The 20024-nt window shown below is 34.9% G+C and overlaps 2 protein-coding genes across 5 annotated transcripts; both read left to right on the top strand.

Moving 5' to 3' along the window:
- The first annotated feature begins 1251 nt into the window (after positions 1-1251).
- On the top strand, positions 1252-9767 carry LOC149736492 (gamma-tubulin complex component 3 homolog). Of its 2 annotated transcripts, XR_016384909.1 has the most exons (19): positions 1252-1395; positions 1686-1796; positions 1864-2000; positions 2312-2597; positions 2957-3033; positions 3286-3393; positions 3973-4098; positions 4330-4516; positions 4676-4842; positions 5393-5612; positions 6138-6321; positions 6645-6849; positions 7250-7397; positions 7542-7621; positions 7924-8054; positions 8503-8644; positions 8942-9061; positions 9141-9338; positions 9467-9694. XR_016384909.1 is itself a non-coding variant. In XM_089876703.1 (18 exons), exons 1-18 carry the CDS (start codon positions 1320-1322, stop codon positions 9623-9625), a joined length of 2664 nt encoding a protein of 887 aa, XP_089732829.1. In that variant the 5' UTR covers positions 1252-1319; the 3' UTR covers positions 9626-9767. The 2 variants fall into 2 exon arrangements, 1 of the variants encoding a protein (XP_089732829.1); XM_089876703.1 differs by lacking the exon at positions 9141-9338 and having other exon boundaries at positions 9467-9767.
- A 452-nt stretch (positions 9768-10219) lies between these two features.
- LOC149736491 (ATP-dependent RNA helicase DDX3Y-like) lies at positions 10220-19933 on the top strand. 3 transcript variants are annotated; one of them, XM_089876714.1, is made up of 18 exons: positions 10220-10377; positions 10637-10679; positions 10908-11024; positions 11151-11294; positions 11429-11530; positions 11977-12045; positions 12501-12642; positions 12945-13044; positions 13479-13614; positions 13839-13999; positions 14420-14601; positions 15264-15358; positions 15872-16066; positions 16265-16340; positions 16643-16748; positions 17146-17263; positions 17552-17804; positions 18159-19933. In XM_089876714.1, the coding sequence occupies exons 1-18, from the start codon at positions 10345-10347 to the stop codon at positions 18268-18270; spliced, it is 2184 nt and encodes a 727-aa protein (XP_089732840.1). In that variant the 5' UTR covers positions 10220-10344; the 3' UTR covers positions 18271-19933. The 3 variants fall into 3 exon arrangements, with proteins under 3 accessions (XP_089732840.1, XP_089732839.1, XP_089732838.1); XM_089876713.1 differs by having other exon boundaries at positions 10905-11024; XM_089876712.1 differs by having other exon boundaries at positions 10890-11024.
- Positions 19934-20024: the final 91 nt, after the last annotated feature.

Below are 20024 nucleotides of genomic sequence, written 5' to 3'. Positions count from 1 at the left end.
GTTTCTGATTCTTGATTTATACCACGAAGTTTCGATTCGTAGCTATATACCTCTTTGTATGGTATACCAGAAAATGTCAGTGAAAAATATAGACATACTTAGTATTGAAACAGCATCAGTTTTACCCTTTATGTTACACAATTCTGTAACAAAATTGAAAGTAAACTTTAAAAAAAAGATATATGTATATAGTACTATGGGGGAAGATGGCACACCTTTATCGTATAATATTTAAACATCCTGATCGTGTTTTGAAAAAATAGCAGCGGTCCTTTGGAGTCGTAAGGTTATGGTTTTATCATTCTTTAAAGGTTCTTTGTTCACTTCTAAATGAGACGAGAAAATAGAGTAGAAAGGTGTCCCATCTCTCCCCACCCTATACTACATGGTGTATGATTGTGCACAGCTTTAACACTTCTGTAAATGCGACCACCTCGGGTTGTTCGGGTTGTTTCCTCTCTCTAAATGTGAAGCCTACATTGGTGAACTTCTCTACTAAATCTACTATTTTATCGAATGTGGTGTACGAGAGTACTCTAGTGGCTTAAGTTAAAAGCGTAATGGCGAAGTGTTATCGTACGGTAATACTAATATTTCATACACGGTACTTTTATATTCAATGCCATGAGCAGACGCTATAAGTTTAAGTTCAATTTTAGATATTCCAAGAATGCACTTAATCAAACAGCCAATTAAGTGCCATGGTTTAAATACATATAGTAGGATGGGGGAAAGTGGGACATCCATTCATTTTATTTTCTTGTTCCATTTGTTAACAAACAAAGAACGCGATGATCCTTGTAGCCAAAATCACTCGTTTTAGGCAGAAACCATATATAAACATGTTTATACATGGTCTCTGGGTTTAAAACAGGCGTGCTAGCCAGCTGTGCCATGGTGCCTTATACGAGCTTAATGTAAACAGACATTCATTGAGAGAACATAATTATGAAACCGAATATTTTCCGGTAAACTTTATCAATTGAGGCAAGCGTCTGAAAACAGACGAGGAAAACAAATGTGTTTTTTTGACTGGAGAAAGGCGGATATTCTTGAGACATTTGTTTCCGACGAAGTTAAAATTGACTGGTAAACAACTTTACTCAAATGCAAAATTTAGAGTTTGTGGGTCGGATACATAAGCGTTTTTTTATACTAGTACCGTTGGAGTATATTAAATTGTAAATGAGCAAAGTTGCACATTCCCTAATGTTTTTTTTTTCAATAGTCCATTCGCCAAGATTTTTCGGCGGGAAGTCAAATCACCATCAGCAACTGACGGACGCCGAACATTTTTTAATCAGTTTCAGTTCTTAACTATGGGGGACGTTCAAGTAACACCAGAAGTTGTTATTTATCGACTTTGTCAAGCATTATCAAAAGACAAAAACGCTGGTTTGTGGAATTTTAACATAAATTGTCTAATTCAATAGACAAAAAAAAATATATATATTTTTGGTGCTAGGTAAGAGTCTTCCCCCCACCTTATTTGCTAACCACTAACCCCTATAACCACTAACACCCTAACCATCAACACCTAACCTCCTAACCTAGGGGTTAGTTGTTAGAAAATAAGGTAGGGGGGGGAGATTCTTCCTTAGCACCATATTTTTTTTGTGTGCCTAAATATGCCATAGTTAGGATTTTGTAAAATGATTTAAGGTATTTATTTTTTTTGGTTGCAGATTCTCTTACCAAGACAACCCGCTATGCTCTACGAATGTTATCACATTGTGAGAACACATCTGTTCCTAACATTGATGAAACAGCTCTGGTTGAAAAAATTAAAATTCAGTGTAAGCGTTCAGCTATCTATTTCTATGTAAATTTGAATATCAATTAAATTGAACATATTTTTTTCAGTGGTCAAGCAAGATCAAATGGACGCAGCAGTTAAAATAGCGAGTTTGCATCGTCGATTACAACAGTGCAAATTTCTACAAAATCGGTGGTCTGTACTTTACTTGCTGCATTCACTCTCTGGAAAAGCTGAACAAAAGGTAGCACCAGAAACCTTTTTTTTTATTTATTTATTTTTATTACTTAAACTCAATTTTCCCATTTTAGATGAATATTTTATTAACCCAGTTAGTTCTTTAAGACTTCTTTATTGAAAGGCATTCTTTTCGTATTTTAAATAATTGTATTTGCGCAACTGTTTTTTTTCAAAGGAATAAATAAGATCCACATAGCCCAGGTTTTGTAATAATATTGATATAAATTTAGGTTTAAAGACACTCTAAAACAGTCCAAACAGACACTAATGTAATTGGTTCAACATATTAATTTTTCTCCTCTTTATTGTCTATAGTTCTCTGTTGGTTCACTGAAATTCCGGCAAGGTTTGGCCGCGGCATCAACTCCAGTGAACGGAAACTTTTCAAATGAATCGATCACATCAAGCAGTGGCTTTGGTACTGCTGCTCCAAACAGCTCGAGAGGCTTAGGAACATTTTCAACTTTACCTAGTGAGATACAAACTCCAAATGATCGGACTTCTGCTTCTCTACAATCAACAGACCTGTCATCTAGGTTAGGCTACTCCCTCACACCAGCATTTGGCTCCAAAATGCAAAGTTCAAAATTCACCCCTAACAGTAAGTGAAAGTAAATAGCATTTTATTTCAATATATTTTTTAAAAGCCGTAATAATGAGACAGTAGATAAACACGGGTTTTCTGTTTCATATACCTCGTGCCAGCTTACAAGTTACTAAGTATGTTTCTTTGTGGGTGATTATTTGTTTGGAACTTTTTAATTTTTTTATGTGTGGGCGTGTGGCTGATAATTAGGACAACCCATTAATGACCACTGGGTTGGAGCAACTGCTATTTATTGTCTTGTTCAAAGACACATATGCCCACAATGGTATCTATAGTCAGTTTACTCATAGTCAGTTTACTCAGTTCAATCTATAGTCAGTTTACTCAGAATTCTAACCTATTTTTATTTACAGCTGTAGTTAAAGCCGATACTCAGGCAACTCCACTCAACCAATCCTTTGTCACAAAGTCGTCGAACAACCGTGACAAAGTATGTGTGTTTTATGTTGATCATTCTAATTTTTAAAGTCAGCTATGTAATTTTAGGTTTTTGGCTAATTGTACTCAATTTTATAAGTTTTTTTTTCAGTATATAAACAGTGAATGCTTTGCAAAATAAGTCAATAAATATTTTACAAAACGGCTGCAAAAAATGATCAAGTTTTAAAATGTACTGTCCAGAGTGTTTTAATAAATATTAGACTTTCACTATTTTTAACACAATTCTGTAATTACCGTTTAGGTGACCGAGGATAATCTGATTCATCAACTGCTCTATGTTTTCCAAGGTATTGAAACAAAGAACATAAAACACAGCACCAGGGAAAATGCTTTCTGTCTTAATAGCGACGTATGTTATATATATTTAATTGAAACATTTATGAGAACCGTATTAGTTAAGTTGTATTCCGCATAATTTGAAACCAATAGTCTAAAAAATGATTCTTAAACTTTTACTACCAGTGACTCATTTTTTAATTTAAACTTAGTTTTTATGTCACTTGTTTTAAAAATAATTTATAGGTAAAAATCCAACTCTAACTTAATTATTTGTAATTTTATTTAATTTTGGTGTCCTTAATTAATTGCTTGCGTACCACCTGTAAAACCTACAAGTATCGCAAGACACAAGTGGTATACTGGTATGCGTATAATAGCGTATTCATTGCTATTGCCTACCATAAGTGATAGGTTGAGAACCACTGGTCTAAAACAATGTTAAAGAACTACAATTGCTCCAACTCAGTGGTCACTAATCGGTTGTCTAAATTTTTAGTCATACAGAAAAAACACGCCAACAAAGTTACATACATGGTAACTCATAAGAGATGTATGAAACAGTACACCCATGTTGGTGTTATAGCGATTGCCTTTGCCCTACCATGCGAGGGTAAATACTAAATTAGTTACATTTATTCATTCTGTTTAGGTGGATGTAGATAAAAGAGATAAACAACTTGTGCACAAATTATGTGAGATGGGCTGGCTGCATAACAGGATAAAGAAATACATTACTACAAGGAATAAAGACAAAGCATTTGGTTTGGTTGGAAAGGTAAACATTTTGTTTTATCGTGTATTTTTGTATGTGAGTCATATTTAAAAGAGATACTGTCGTACACTTTAGCATTGGTTTTAATTGAAAAATTTTGTCAACTGTGTGGTATTAGGTGAACTTTACAAACTCATTTTACTTAATGTCAAATAAAACTTCTTTTTTGTGAGGTAGTACCACGTGTCAGATAAAATATGGTTGTTTTAATAAAACTCTTTATTTAATTTCCAGGCATTTTGTGCAGCTCTGCAGCAAGAGCTAAACGAATATTACAAACTCTTGTCCGTGTTGCAATCCCAAACTCAACAATCGGATTCAGAGGGAAATTCTCCACTAACACTCGTCAAACTTGTTGTATGGACAAATGAACCAATGGACAGACTCAAGTGGATTGCATCACTTGTTGATAATTGTCAAGGTAAAATGCTGGTTGTCTTTTAAATGCTGTATTTCTGGTATTAGACTTGTTCTTTTTACAATCAAAGGCTGTCCCATCTTCCCCCACCCTACTATATAAATACTTTCACACTTTTCAGTTATGGTGATATACAGTTGAAATAAACATGTATTTCCTTAGGCAAGAAAGGTGGTACCCTGACATCTATGGTTCATTCATTCATGCAGACTGGTGACATGGCAGCAAGACAAATCACACGCCGAATTCTGCATGTTGTTTCACAGCCTATCTTCCATTTTATCAACAAGTGGATTTATGAGGGAGAGCTGTATGACCAATACCTTGAGGTAAGACATTGGATATGTATAATAAAATGTTTGGTTAATGGTTACTTGACTGAATTCATTTGCTACTCTGCAAGATTTTCGCCAATCTTTGTAGTTTATTGAAATAATGCAGAGATCATATCAGTTTTTGTTATTTTTAACTTAATGTGTGGAGAAATGAGTCGCCGCAACTGTATCAACGACACTACATAATACAAACTATTTCATTATTACCCACATAATATATAAATTGAGTCCTGTAACATTAAAACAATATTTTATTTTACTATTGTTCATCCACCATAGAGCAAAACATCATTAGAATTTTATTGTATGGCTAGCTGAAAAGCTGGCTAATGTTTATGTAGCATTTCTCTCTCAGTAACAGACTTCACTGTCCAGTTAAGCACATACAATATAACCTATTAGTGATGCAACTCCCCAAAAAATGGGTTAAAGTTTCTTAACAACTGTTTTAAGCTTCGCTATTAAATTTCCCCTGGCTGCGCCACTGACTTTTTGCTCCGATATAATTCCCACGCAACAATTAACTGCCATTTCTCTCTTCCAGTTTTTTGTAGCTGCTGATCTATCGGTTGGAAACGAGAGATTATGGTTCGATAAATACCGGATGCGGACCTCTATGATCCCATCTTTTATCAAAGCAGAGCAAGCAAAGAAGATTCTTCTCGTCGGGAAGTCAATCAACTTTCTCCGTCTTGTGTGTCGAGATCGATCTCCCATTAATCTCAAAAAGAATCAAGATTCAATGAAAACACTTGAAGATCAGTGTAAGTGGTGGCTGTTTATGTGATATTTTGCACGGATAAGATATAATGGTATTAATATTATAACTTAATTTGTCTCTTCAATTACGGTAACAAAGATTTAAAAATATTACTCTAAACGGAAAGACAGGATATAGCAACAAAACAACAGTTGTTAAAACACGCTTACTGTTAAAAACATATTTACCATTTAGGTGGAAGAAAAAAGCGTACTCGCTAGACTCGCTACTCGCTACATATATCTTTAGTCAACTCAAGGTCAAACTCTTTTAGTTTTATTTACTGTACATGTTTGAAATTTCCCACTTAGTATTTCTATAACCATATTTTGGACTTTGTTCACCTTAATTAGTTATTTTCTTCCAACACACTTGTCACATGCAGGGACAATATATTTTCCTCTAATCTTTAGTTTTAGTTTTATTTACAGGACATAAAATTTCATTTTTAGTATTTATTTTATATGAACACATTTTACTTTATTTGCCCAACTTAGTTATTTTCTACCAACCAACTAAATATATACAGCTTATGGTCTCGAGTTTGCTTCCGAGCTAAAAGTCCGAGTCGATGAAGCATATCGTGTCACAAGTTCCCACCTCCTGCATGTCCTAAACGATCGGTATAAACTGCTCACTCATCTGACTGCTTTCCGGAAGTTTCTGTTGCTTGGTCAAGGAGATTTTATTCGTCATCTCTTGGATTTATTGCAGTAAGTGTTGAAGTGTAGTTTATAATAATATCAAAATAAATTTTTGAAGTTTTTGTTTGATTACAATAATGAATATGTAAAACAATTTAAAACGAAAAACAGGATAATGACAAAACAACAGTTGTTAAAACATCCTACAGTTAAAAATGTATTAACATTTAGAAGAGAAAAGCCTGGATGGTACACCTAGCAGACATTAAAAATGCACAGGAGAAATATTGTCAGAACTGTATTATTAAAAGTATTCGTATTAAAATATTTGTATTTTTTCCTGAGTACATTTTAATAAAACATTTTTTTATTATCGCACACATTTTTTTCAGAACTGAATTGGACAAAGCTGCAAGTCTTCTTTATCGTCACAACCTCAGTGGTCCAGTGGAGGCAGCAGTGAGAGCATCCAATGCTCAATTTGAAGATCAAGATGTCCTCGCACGTCTCGACTTCCGCCTCCTTGAGATCAACCCTGGTGATTGTGGGTGGGATGTTTTCAGTTTGGATTATCATGTTGATCCTCCTCTTAATACTGTGAGTTTTGTGGTTTAGATTCCCATTTTATTATTATATGTGGGTGAGGTCCCGCAGCATAATGTCATGGGTCATAGCCATAGGATTTAGACCAGGATTGGCCCATTAGCCCAGTGGTTTAGAGTTGGAATGTTTAAAAAGAGATTTTGAGAAGTTTCTACTTTAATATTTCGTCGGCCTTTGTTGAAAATCCTGAAAAAAATGATAAACTTGTTGTGTCGCAGACAATACGATAAACAAAAGGCTGATAATTTAAAAACTGACATTACCTTTTGAATTTTTGCATTACATGATAATCAAAATTTTGTTTACCCATTGAAATGGTAATGCATATCGAATTAATCATAGCAAGCAAAGGGTGTCAACGATATTGTACGTTTTAACTTGATTTTCATCACAGCTTATCACACCTGATGTAATGTTGGTCTACTTGCGTGTGTTTAACTTCTTATGGAGAGCAAAACGCATGGAATATAACCTGGCTGTGATCTGGACAAAAACAATGGATCAGACAAGGAAGCTGGCTCCAACACTAACTAACCTACAAGGTAACTAAAAGATTAATTCTCACAGAAATTATTTACCAGTGTGTTGTAGGCAAGAGATTTTATTAAAATTTTATTTTAACATGTATTTATTGCAGTGTTTAATCATAAACACATTTGTACTCAAATTATCTGTGTTTTTTTCAGGTGTTCTTCATAACTGTCACACATTAGCTGCGGAGATGGTTCATTTTGTGCACCAAATGCAATACTACATCGCATTTGAGGTAAGTTATGTTTCAAGTGTTTCAACACAATAGAACCAAAAACCATTACTGTTATAATAGGGCGGCAAGGGCCACAACAATTCTTGGGGTTCCTAAAAAAACACGTTTTAGTTTAACATAGTTTGGAACAGTACATCAAAGGAAACACTGAAAATAATCCAATATTAAATGCTTCTGTATCTAGGTGTAGTTTATTGATATGTCATCATTTTATTTATGAAGATTCTTCTGCTTTCAAAACTCAATGGTGAACTGCTATGCGTTTTACTCTGTAAATTCACATCAAAGTTTCTTCGCTGTAGGTTCTAGAATGTTCTTGGGCAGACTTGCAGGAGAAGTTGGAACAATCCAAGGATCTAGATGAGATCATCACTGCTCATCATGATTTTCTACAATCCCTAATGAAGAGATGTCTTCTTGACCAGCCATCTAGGTGTTTATCATTGTTTAATGTCAATGGGCTCAGTTTATAACAATAGAAACATAGACTAGTGGGGTGATGAGGCAAACCTAGCCTATATCCTAGGATCCATAGCATTCCACGCTACCGAAACTCACCTACATAAAACAGAATTATTAACTAGTTTTCAATGTCCAACATGGAGCAATTTAAGGTATAACCACGAAACAGTTAGGCCCAAGGTTGGATAAGTCATAGTTGTAGGAGGTACGAGGTGTATAAAACTAAGCACCATTTTTTTTATTACTCGGTGTCTTTTATTCACAATGGAAATTGTAAAATTTATTTGCAATTATCTTTAATGTCTATGTACAGTGGGTAGGCCTACTGAAAATATACCTTAAGGTAGTAAATAAAGTGTCCTAAACGACAACATATTTATACATATTAAGTGGTGGTAAAATTTTGTCTATTTCCGCAGCAACCTTCTGATGCAGCTGAGGTCAATCTTTGACCAAATAGTGAAGTTTGAACATTTACAGAAGGATATATACGAACAGTCAAATACTGAACTGAAAGCTAGACTCCAGTATGAAAGAGTCATTGCTGAATCTGTCAGCAAGGTAAGAAAATTAGGTATAGTGACCACTTGAACAGTTTAGGACTACAAAACCCAATATTCTTGTTTTCTAGAGTGGTAACAGAGTTAAATGTGTAAGAGATCTGTTAAAAACCTTTAATGTTTAGATTCCAAAAGGTATTTTATAATTTAACAAATTTATTACATTTCTAGTTACTGGAAGTTGTAGTATTAATAAAATTCAGTGCAAAACGAACAGTACTGTTACCACCTAAAAAGTAATTTTACTGAAGTATTTACAAATTCCCTTACTATCATTGGCATTATTTTTTGCATACAGGGTGTATGGGGTGTTGATGTTGAAAAAGAACCCATAGAAATGAACAGAAGGAGAGATTTTCGTAAAACTATCATCCCAGAAATGAGAGCCCGTTTGAAAGTGTGTGCATGTGCATACCAGGTAAGTTGATAGTAGCGATAAGGTAATCTAATGTTTTGTAAATTAAAAGTATTATGACTTACTTTGACTTAAATCCCAGGTCCTTGATAGTGACATCACCCGTTTATTTATAATAAAAAGCATAACTATAACTATGGCGCTGTGGTATAGTGGTTAGCGCGCCTGCCTGTAACCCAGGGTTTATGGGTTCAAGGCTCGACGAGGTAACTCGTAAGCTGGCACGAGGTGTTAAACCCGTGTGATAACAACTATCGTTTTCCGGCCACGCGAGGATAAAGTAAGTTACATTCATTCATTCATTCAACTGGAAAATGTAAAAAAAAATTTTTTTTGTAATACTCTATTTTTTGCTGAAGTTATAGAAAATGACAGTTTTTACCATGAAACATACTTCTGTTTTAATAGGACATGGTTGTGATGTTTTTGAGGCAATTAAGACAAGAAAATGATGCAAATCTAAGAAACTTAAGTTGGCGCCTCGACTTTAATGAACACTACAGGTCAAAAGATGTTAGCGCAAAAAGCACTAAGAAAACTGGTCGCAAACAAGTTTCTGTCCGATAAATACAACCATCCAACGATTTTGTGTGTAGCATGTTATTGCAGTAAAATGGCTGCTGCCGAAACTCAAAATCGTAGTTATTTTGCGCATATGGTATTTAGTTCAAACTTTTGTATACTAGCTGAATAAATATTTAAAACAAAACGTGTCTTTGTTTATGATTTTTGTAAATTTGGTTCAAAAACAGCCATTTGCTTATCGGAGAAAAAGAGCGGTGTAAAATTTTACCCCTTTTCTCGTTTGTGATTTCTATTAAACGGTTTAACAGTCTCGCTTGTCACGTGGTCGCTTCTGTGACGTCATAAACCGACACAACGCGCATAAGCGAGTGCTGGTTGCGGAAGGTGCAGTGAACTCACGTCTGTTGTCTGACCGTAGCTTCAGACAAAGGAAGTGATCGTCGTGTGAGTTGTTGCACAACGCAGTTAACTTTGTTTTGAATGTTCCAATTACAAAAATGACATAGATTAATTTTGTGAGAATTGGCAGTGTATTTAAATCGGTTAAAATTAAAATGGCGCCGCAAAAAGAGGAAATGACGCGTCGGTTTTTTTCGAGTTTTAGAATATAGAAATATCTCTAACATGCGAGTAGATGACTGGTTGTATATAAACCAGAACGTTAATTTTCTTTACTTTTTAGATAGATAGGATTTCAAATTAAAAAGAAACATTTTAAAGAATTAACTTTAAAAAGATCGTTTATAATTAGAAATTGGAAAATGACGCATGCAACTAATGGATTGGAACAGCAGGTACGTAAATCTGTGCATGAAACTATTGTAAACATACATACATACTTTCAGATTGCCTCCGTGTAGAATTTTTCGACTATCGAGAAATTTTGGTTTTGGTAGAAATCCACCCCAATAAATTTTCTTTGTCTAAAATCCCACACAAATTATTGTAAAAGTAGTGTTCTCTAACTGGTAATAACACATAAATTGTTTCATTTTCAGTTCTAAAAAAACTGACAAAATATTTTCCTGCAAATATTAAATTTCTATTTTCTAGATGTCGCAAATGGACATCAGTGCTGGAAGAGGTGGTGGACAAGGTAAGTTACTATGGGTTGTGTAAGCCATACCGAAAAAATAAAAAAAACTAAAACTAATCGCATACAAAGTTTCTAATAAGAGGCACAAGCTGTAGGAAAAAAACATCTTAGAACGATTGTTGTTTTCTGTCCGACTAGCATAATTAAGTTACATTTATTTTGGTTTATTTATTTAACTGCTCTGATAATCATGGCGATTCTAATTTTTAGCCCGTTTCAACTCAGCAGGCGGTTACGTACCTCCACACATGAGGAATCAAGCCATGGGAAGAGGAGGACCCCCTCAAGTCTTGCATGGACCTCCACCATCTTACGGAGGAGCTCCTATGACTGGCCCAAATGGAGGTTGGTTTTATTTCTAAATAAACTGTAGTTTTGTGGCAAATTAAGTAGACTATGGCTTGTTTGAAGGGCAGCTTAAACTGAATGCAGGAAAATTGGTCATACAAAAGTTATGTAATTTTTTTTTAGAAGTTCGATATGGTCACTTGATGCCTGGACCTCCACCAGGTTCGATGCCCCCTGGTAGTTATGGAGCCCCCCCTCAACGCGGTGGTTATCAAAACGGTGTTATGCGTGATCGCAACGGGCCTCCCAACCGCTACAATGACAGAGGTAAACTGGGACACAATTTCACCCATTTTTCCACTGACATATTAAAAATCTGATACAATTAAGGCTAAATTTTATTTAAAATCTCTAAATGTAGCTCCAATAAATTAAAGTATTAGCAAATATATTTGTCACAGGACCATACAGGCCACCACACCAACAGTACATGGGTTATGGTGGAGGTTACAACGACCGAGGACGTGGTGGTTACAATGACCGTGGATACAATGACAGAAGAGGTAGTGGTGGTGCTGGGATAAACTTAGCACAAACATATAAATCAAGCTTTTAAACGGCTCTACTTTTTAGATTTTAACCCCAAAAAAATCACATTTATATATATATTATTTATATTAGTTTTTTTTTTAATTTGCTATATTCTAAAAAAAATTAATAAAAGGTTTAACAAAAGTTGACAGAAAACCTAAACACTTCTGGTCTCACTTAAACATAACAAATCAACAATTAAAAAATTTTAGATTTTACCCTAAAAAAAACATTTTTATATATAGGATAGTTTTTTCATTTACCATATCATAAAAACCAATTATTTAGTGGTGTGTCAGAAGGTGTACATCCTAAAACTTTAGCACTTTGGGTCTTTTACTGTTTTATTAGCGCATAGCAACAGTTAAAACCAGGCAACAAAAATGAAGTACAATTACCATGATGTATTTATAACCAGGTTTCTGGGATGGACAACAACAGCAACAACCACAAGTTGCCGATAGATGGGCAAGGTTGGACGATGGCAGTAAGTATTCTAGTTGGTTGGTAGAGTCAGAAATGGTTTCTTCTATGCATTAATACCATTATGTATTATTTATGATGTGTTGTAAGTGCTATAAGTTTAAGTGTATTTTTGTGGTTTTGATCTTGAAGTGGATTATAAGTTAAATTGTTACTGTTGGCTTGACAGTTTCACTTTCATACTACAGAGTTTAAGTATGAACAGATACCTCTAAAGTGTTTGCCACTTTTAGGTATGGCTTAAACTAAAGGCTTCGAAATTGGTTTTGTAACACTGTTAACGTTAGATGCATAATGTAAATAGTGGGCCAAGTAAAAAAATGAAAACTTAGGTTTACATTACTAAATTTTTGGTGTTGCATTTGCCTGCAACCATATGGCAAAATAATGTAATAAAGCTATTGTGGCATTTTTACATCTGACCCAGTTGAAAAGTAAATTTCTTTTGTTCTCGTGCAGTGAATAGTGGAAGGTATGGCCAGCCACGTGAAGGCGACGACAGGCTCGCAAAGAAATGGGATGAAAGACAAGGTGGAGGCGATGCTTTCACGGATACTGTAGATTGGAGCAAACCACTTCCACGTGATGAGAATTTAGAGAGGTGGGTGTGTTTGTGGAACTGAAATTACTGTTCGTCTTGTATGCACCAAACTCATTATTTTAATGTATAGCCCGTAATAATTGACTGCCTTTTTTAAATACAGAGGCAATTTCTGGAATTAACAGTTTTTAAAATTTCTATCAGTTTAACTGTATAAGTTATCCTACTTTCACATGTTTGTGTTTACTCTAACACCCAACCAACTCAACTCACACAAAGTTAATAAAACCAAGCTATTCTGTTTGTCTAACCTGTGATACTATTACCAAGTTGTCAAAATAAACAAATCCTGTAACTAACAGGAACTTGTTCTCTGGTTCAAACACTGGCATCAACTTCGACAAATACGAAGATATTCCTGTAGAAGCAACAGGGGATGACGTCCCTGAACATATTGAAAATGTGAGTTCTGTATCCTATTTCTGGGGCGTGTGAAACTAACTTGCAGTGGATGGGTAAAAGAATCTCATGGCCTATGACATGTATAAGTTATAAAAACATAAATCAATACATTTTTTTAGGAAACATATATATATATGATTTATAAACCTAAATCTATGCACTTTTTAGCTGCACTGTATCAATAGTGTTTTATGGACTCCGTGCATTCAGTCTTAATCAGATACCTCTTACCGTAACATGTATAAGGGGATTTATATAAAATAGGACTTTTACAAATCAATAGATGTAAAAAATCAATATCTGTTTTCAGATATTGTGATTCCGGCAAACTGCACAAAACAATGTTCGAAAAAAATTTTGCCTGTAATTTTACAAAGTTTTTTAAACCGATTGTCTTACTGAATATATAACTTTCGTCGTTTATTATGTTGTAGTTCAAACAAGCTGAACTTGGAGAAATTGTGGACGACAATCTGGAATCATGCAAGTACACAGTACCCACACCTGTGCAGAAATATGCCATTCCTATCATTCAAAGCAAACGTGACTTGATGGCATGTGCTCAAACTGGTAAGTGCATATATGTAAATCAAAATTTCCTACATAGCTCCAGCCTTTTTTTACAAAAATATGTTCAAAATTAGCTGAACGAAAAATGTGTAAGAACTACTCAACCTAAAATGCGATTTTTTTTTCCAAACCCAAAGCCTTTATTGTATAAAAATAAATTTAAAATTACTTTGGCAAAAATGTGTTAGAATCTAGTAAACTTAAAATGTAATTTTTTTTACCAGGTTCTGGCAAAACAGCAGCATTTTTGCTCCCAACGCTTTCTCAGTTGTACACAAAGGGACCAGGTGAATCACTGAAAGCAACAACTTCACATCAACGTGGACGACGAAAGCTTTTCCCACTTGCTCTTGTTCTCTCACCAACCAGAGAACTTGCATCACAGGTATTACTTTAGATTTCTGTGTGTTATTTGGTTTATAGAGTAATTTGCCAACTCTGCACTTACTTCTAGCATCAGGGGCATACCCAGGAATTTAAAAAGTGGGGTCTGCAAGTTTTTGCTTAGAAAATGGACACAGTTAAAATGTAGCATGCTCGATAAAAACATATCCTGACTAGTGACTAACATAAATAATAACGTACATAATAGGAAACGAGTAAAATGGTTTTAAACTACAATAATATAACTTCTTTACTATTTTTTAAAGGGAGGTATTCTAAACTTTATTTAAATAAATTTTAAATTGAAACAAAAAAAATATTCAAGGGGGGGGGGGTCTGGACCCCATCACGCATTGCACACCAAATTAGGGTTCTGAATAAAAATGTTTTTCGCTTCTTCTCAATTAAAAATTCTACTTAGATTTATGACGAGGCACGAAAGTTCGCTTATCGCTCCCATGTTCGACCATGCGTGGTGTATGGTGGTGCGGATGTTGGAGCACAGATGAGGGATCTTGATCGTGGATGTCACATCCTTGTCGCTACTCCTGGAAGACTTGTGGACTTCATCGAAAGAGGAAAAGTTGGTCTCTGCTATATCAGGTGTGTACATCAGTATATAGACTACCTGGAACTAATATGAAAGTTACATACATACATACATACCTCCATACATACATACATACACAGATAATATCATAGCTTAGAATTGTAGAAATACCTGTTTTACAGTCAAAATGTAAAACATTAGATCGAAGCTCTAAAAACCTCTTTATCCCACGGGTGCCTGCACTACTATGCCTATAGATAGTTAATAATACAATTTATAACAAGATTTTGTAGTTTAGGTGACAGACACTCATAAAATATATTACCTCTGGATTTTCAATAAAAATAATCAGTTACTGTCTGGATTTAGACCTAGAAAAAAAATAACGGCGTATTAAATAAAGCAGATATGCATTGCTTTTTAGTATAGGTGTATCGTTAACGACTTGTCTACAGTTTTTTTAATTCAACCTTGAAGTAATGAAATCAGTATACATTTATTAGTTTTATCAACCTCGCACAATGCTTTGTTTTGTCATAGTGGTGATTCACACATAATATAACCCAAAATATACAGTAATGTAATATGTATGTAATTATCCTGAACTGAAGTCTTAATCTAATTAATTGATTAAAAAATGCAAAGAGTTTCATTTAGCCTATAAATATATGTATATATATATATATATATGTGAATGTGTGTACTTTCTTTACAGGTTTGTGATTTTGGATGAAGCAGACAGGATGTTGGACATGGGGTTCGAACCACAGATCAGAAGAATTGTTGAGCAGAGTGACATGACACATAAAGGTATTCATGGCAACATTACATCAATATTTGCCTATGCTTGCTTTGTTTAAACGTAAAGGTTTTATTTACATATTGTATGCAAATGTAGGACATTTATAGATTATTAAATGTCAGATGAATTGAATTGTGGTTTGGTACAATGCAAATTCCTAGTGTTGGTTGCTTCTGTAATATCTATTTTACAATTTAAATTCGTAATTGTTGTGTAATAGGAGATAGGTCCTTTTTCTCTTTCTGTGTTTCATCTTGATATAACAAGAGAAATTTGTTTCTTGGGATTTTAAATGTCAATGTTTTTTTATGCCTTGTAATGATCTATATTAGATAAGTATAATTGCTGGACATTCAGGAAATAAGCACATCAGGTTGGCTCTATAGAAACTTGGTTATGGCACCAGCCCATATAAACAATTTGGATTGTTCAAAATTATTAAAATGTAAAAAAATCCTTCCGTAATAATTGAATTTGTGTTTAAAAAAGTCATGAGAAATGTTCATTTTTTAAAATTTCAGGCGAGCGTCAAACACTGATGTTCAGCGCCACATTCCCGAAGGAGATTCAGATCCTCGCTCGAGATTTCCTTAACAACTACATCTTCCTCGCTGTTGGAAGAGTTGGATCCACCTCCACCAACATCACACAGAAGGTCGTCTGGGTAGATGAAGAGGAAAAGCATAAGTTTCTTCTTGATCTCGTCAATGCCACAGGTACCAGTGTACCACACTCATTTTCAAAAAATATATTTTCTGTTTTTCCAAAAAATACTTTTGGTGAAAAAATCATTTTCTCTTTAATTAATTAGTTTTTCATTGTTTTATCTTTTTTATTGTTTTTTTATATTTTTTTTATTTTTCCAAAGAAAAAAAACTGAAAAAATTCCTTAAATTGTGTAAATTTTCTGGCAGATTCAAAGTCACTGACTTTGATTTTCACCGAGACAAAGAAAGGAGCCGATGCTTTGGATGAATTTCTTTACACAAGGTAAACAAATATTCACATCCTATTTACTTCACATTAATATTTGATGTCATGTTTAAATAACGATTGGTTTAGCAACAAGGTAGTATGTGAAACTAGTGCTTGTGCAATTTTTGTATCTGAATTGTACTGTCCTGCTATTATGTTAAGGAAAAAAAATTATTTGTGCAAAAAAATAAATAATTTTTGTATTTGTTCTTTCCTACTAAAAAAAAAAATTGAAGGCAATCATTTTGTAAACATAAAGAATTTCACAAAATACATGGAATTCCTAAAACATAGTTTAAATTATATGTTCAACACAGGAAGTACAAATCCACCAGTATCCACGGTGACCGAACACAGCGTGAAAGAGAAGAAGCTTTGTTGGCTTTCAGGACAGGAGAATATCCCATTCTTGTGGCAACTGCTGTATGTGTTTCATATTTGTCTATTTGATTGCATGAATTTTGCCATAATAGGATGTTTGCTATCACGCTAGAGCAGTTACGTTTTGAAATTGAGCAGATGGTGTTTTAAAGCACTGTAAAACAGCTTAAGCCTGTGGTTCAAGTGCATTTTCAGCTTAATGTTCATTATTAAATAAAATCACACTTTAAAAACAAACTGGCTATAAACGTAAATTCTGCAAACAGAAGGTTTCTAACAGATACCGTGCACTCAAAGTTTCTCATGCTTGCCTGCATCATTTTCCCCCAAATTACACCGTCTATCTAAGAATCTACCAGCACACAATTTGCAAAAAATTGACTTTTAACAGAGCTATACACACCCGCTACATCTTTTATGTCTCATTCTCACTTTTTAGGTTGCAGCTCGTGGTTTGGACATCCCAAACGTGCGTCATGTGATCAACTTTGATCTTCCAAGTGATGTGGATGAATATGTTCATCGGATCGGAAGAACTGGTCGTGTCGGCAACATTGGTAAGAAACCAAGACAACCTGAGTTCTTAACTTGCTCTAATCTAGTCGTCACTAATGGGTTGTCTAAACAATTTGACTGCTGTTATTGCTACTACGTTTTATTGCTTATATTTGGTGACTTATGTTATTAATCACCTTTTTTCCTGCATAGATGAGTGTGTTTTTAACTGTTTTTGAAAAAATCGATTTTATCGTAAAAGGGATCAAAATTTCATTTTAAACCCAATGTTTTATTAAAAAAGTCTAAAAACTTTTTAACATTTTTTTATTCCCGCTTTCATCCCCCAGGTCTTGCCACTTCCTTTTTCAACAACAAGAACGTGAACATTGTAAAAGATCTAGTTGATCTTTTAATCGAGGCTTCACAAGAAGTCCCACCATGGCTGGAAAACATGGCCCTCACATACCAGAAGGGAAAACCACGCAGCTCTGGCAAGCGATTCTCCGCTGGCTTTGGCTCCCGGGATTACCGACAACAGCAAAACCGTGGAGGCAGCAGAGGAGGAGGCAATGCTGGAAGAGGATCCCAGATCCAGAACCGGTAAGTGTGAAAATTTAATGTCATTTTTTAGAGTATAAATGTACAAAAATATTTTTTTTGAAAATAATTGTACAAAAATAATTTTTTAGGGTATAATTGTTTTTTTTGGAGTATAACCGTACAATAAATATTTTAATTCAAATTAGAAAGGCAGTCGGACCTGAAGGGTTTTAGATTACTAAAAATTTGATTAATGCTATTTTTTATGATTGATTTTGGTTTTCACATTTTTTTATGTTAGTTCTGCTCAACTGTTTACATAGTCACATCACAATGCATAGTCATACACTGTGTTGATTTATTGAGAAGTTATTTTATGTCACTCATTAATTAAACTTTAACATTGCAATGCAGTGGTACCCAAGGTGGTGGTTGGGGAATGCCAGCATTCTACCGTGGTAACGATTACGGTGGTTCGTTCGGCAACACTGGTGGATCCGGTCCAGACTGGTTTGGTGGCAACTAAAAATTCCTTAAAACTAGTAACGATGTAAATTTTCCCTTCTAAACAAAAAAATCCATGACCACATGTTATGCGGCCATGTATTTTGTCTGTGCTAAAATGATATTTAAAGCAGAACTCATTTTTTTCTTTGGTTTATTCTTTTCAACCAGCTACAACACTCCTGTTACTACCTGTATATATTTTCTCAACCAATTTTTCCAGTAGCTGCTTTTCTGTACAGAAGCTTGCCAGGAGCTGCCTGCGTGGCAGTTTCCTTGTATTGTACATAGTTCTGACTCCGCTCCAGCTACTACTAATATCTCACGCCATTCAGCTGTTCACCCATCACATAACTTATTAGTGCTAGTCATAGAACTTATTTGCAATTCTGGCCACACTTTTCCTGTGAACCACATATACACCACATGACTGTGCCTTGGTTCCAGCGTGCTGCCCCGCGCGCTGCTGTGCGCATTTCACACACTTTCCAAGCCACTGGCTATACCCTCCCTATTTTATCCTCTGTATATAATGTTTCTTCATATTGTCAATACTAGGCAAAGTCTATTTACAAGAGTTTCGTGCAGTGAATGGCGAGATTGTGCAGCGCTAGTCGCGCTTTTCTATGTGGGTGGTAGTAATTTTCCACCCGTTCTAGAAAGGCTGTGTCTGAATGCAAGTTTAGAAACTTGTCCTTTGCGTGAACTCGCAATCAAAGTGCTGCTCCCAGAATTGGATTCATACCCAAAACTGCTGCTGTTTTTGCCTCTGTGTTGCCTCTCCTTAAAAAGCACAGTGCGTAGTAGGAACTTCTATAGTGTAGTGTGTGTTGCCATATGTGCGTTGCAATTGAGCTGCCCTGCGCTATGATTGCGTGGGGCTGTCTATTATTTTACCTGCCACTGTGTCCAGTATGTTATGCCCTCACTGTTTCTTTTTATTACGTTTTTTAAAGCATGCACAGCACAACAAAATAATTTGTTGTGTTCTGTTCTAGAAAGAATTACATTTTTTGCGTTGAAATGAAATCGTTTCAACGAAAACCTTCATTTTTTATTTTTTTCATTTTCTTGTATATTTTTCCATCAGAGTAAGAGTTTGAATTGACAATGCAATTACTGGGCATGACATACGAGCGCACACTGGTATGTGACGTCTTTGGCAGCTGGCTTGCCGGTTTTTATGCACACTACATGTACATTTTTAGGTTTTAAAATTTTTCCTAGTCTCCTGTTAAGTTGTTTTCATTTTACGAGGCGTATATGACAATCGTGCGAGAAAATTACCCAAAGGCACTCCTGTGCAATGAACTTTAAGCTATTTTCTTCATTGCCATTTTCCCTACGCACGTTACGCATGACTTAAACAACTTGAAACCATATTTTAGATTTTACACCACCATTTCAATCACTGTGCTTTTGTAACTTAGAAAATTTGTGGATATGGTCAGAGGCAAATTGATATCGGCAGCAAATTGTTTTTGAGCAGCTCACGGTATTGTTTCACTGCACGAATAATGAACATTGTCCAGTTTTTCGGCCTCTATCCGATTTCTTATGAGAGGCATTCCTAATTTGCTCGCTGAGCAGTCATGTGGTTCTATTTTACCAAAAAGTGGTTTGCATCTGTTCACTTGCGCTGTTTAAATGGTCGCATTAGAAATAAACAGATTACATTCATTGAAGTTCTGTGTTTTTTTGTTGGAATTTGAATTGCAGTAAAGTTGTAGGTCTTATAAACAAACTACAATCATTTAAGTGGAATATAGATTTTTG

This window comes from Ciona robusta, chromosome 4 (assembly GCF_009617815.1).
Source record: "Ciona robusta chromosome 4, ASM961781v2".
Taxonomy (NCBI): Eukaryota; Metazoa; Chordata; class Ascidiacea; order Phlebobranchia; family Cionidae; genus Ciona; species Ciona robusta.
The sequence above is the reverse complement of the archived record's forward strand: the minus strand, read 5'-3'. Positions and strand labels throughout refer to the sequence as shown.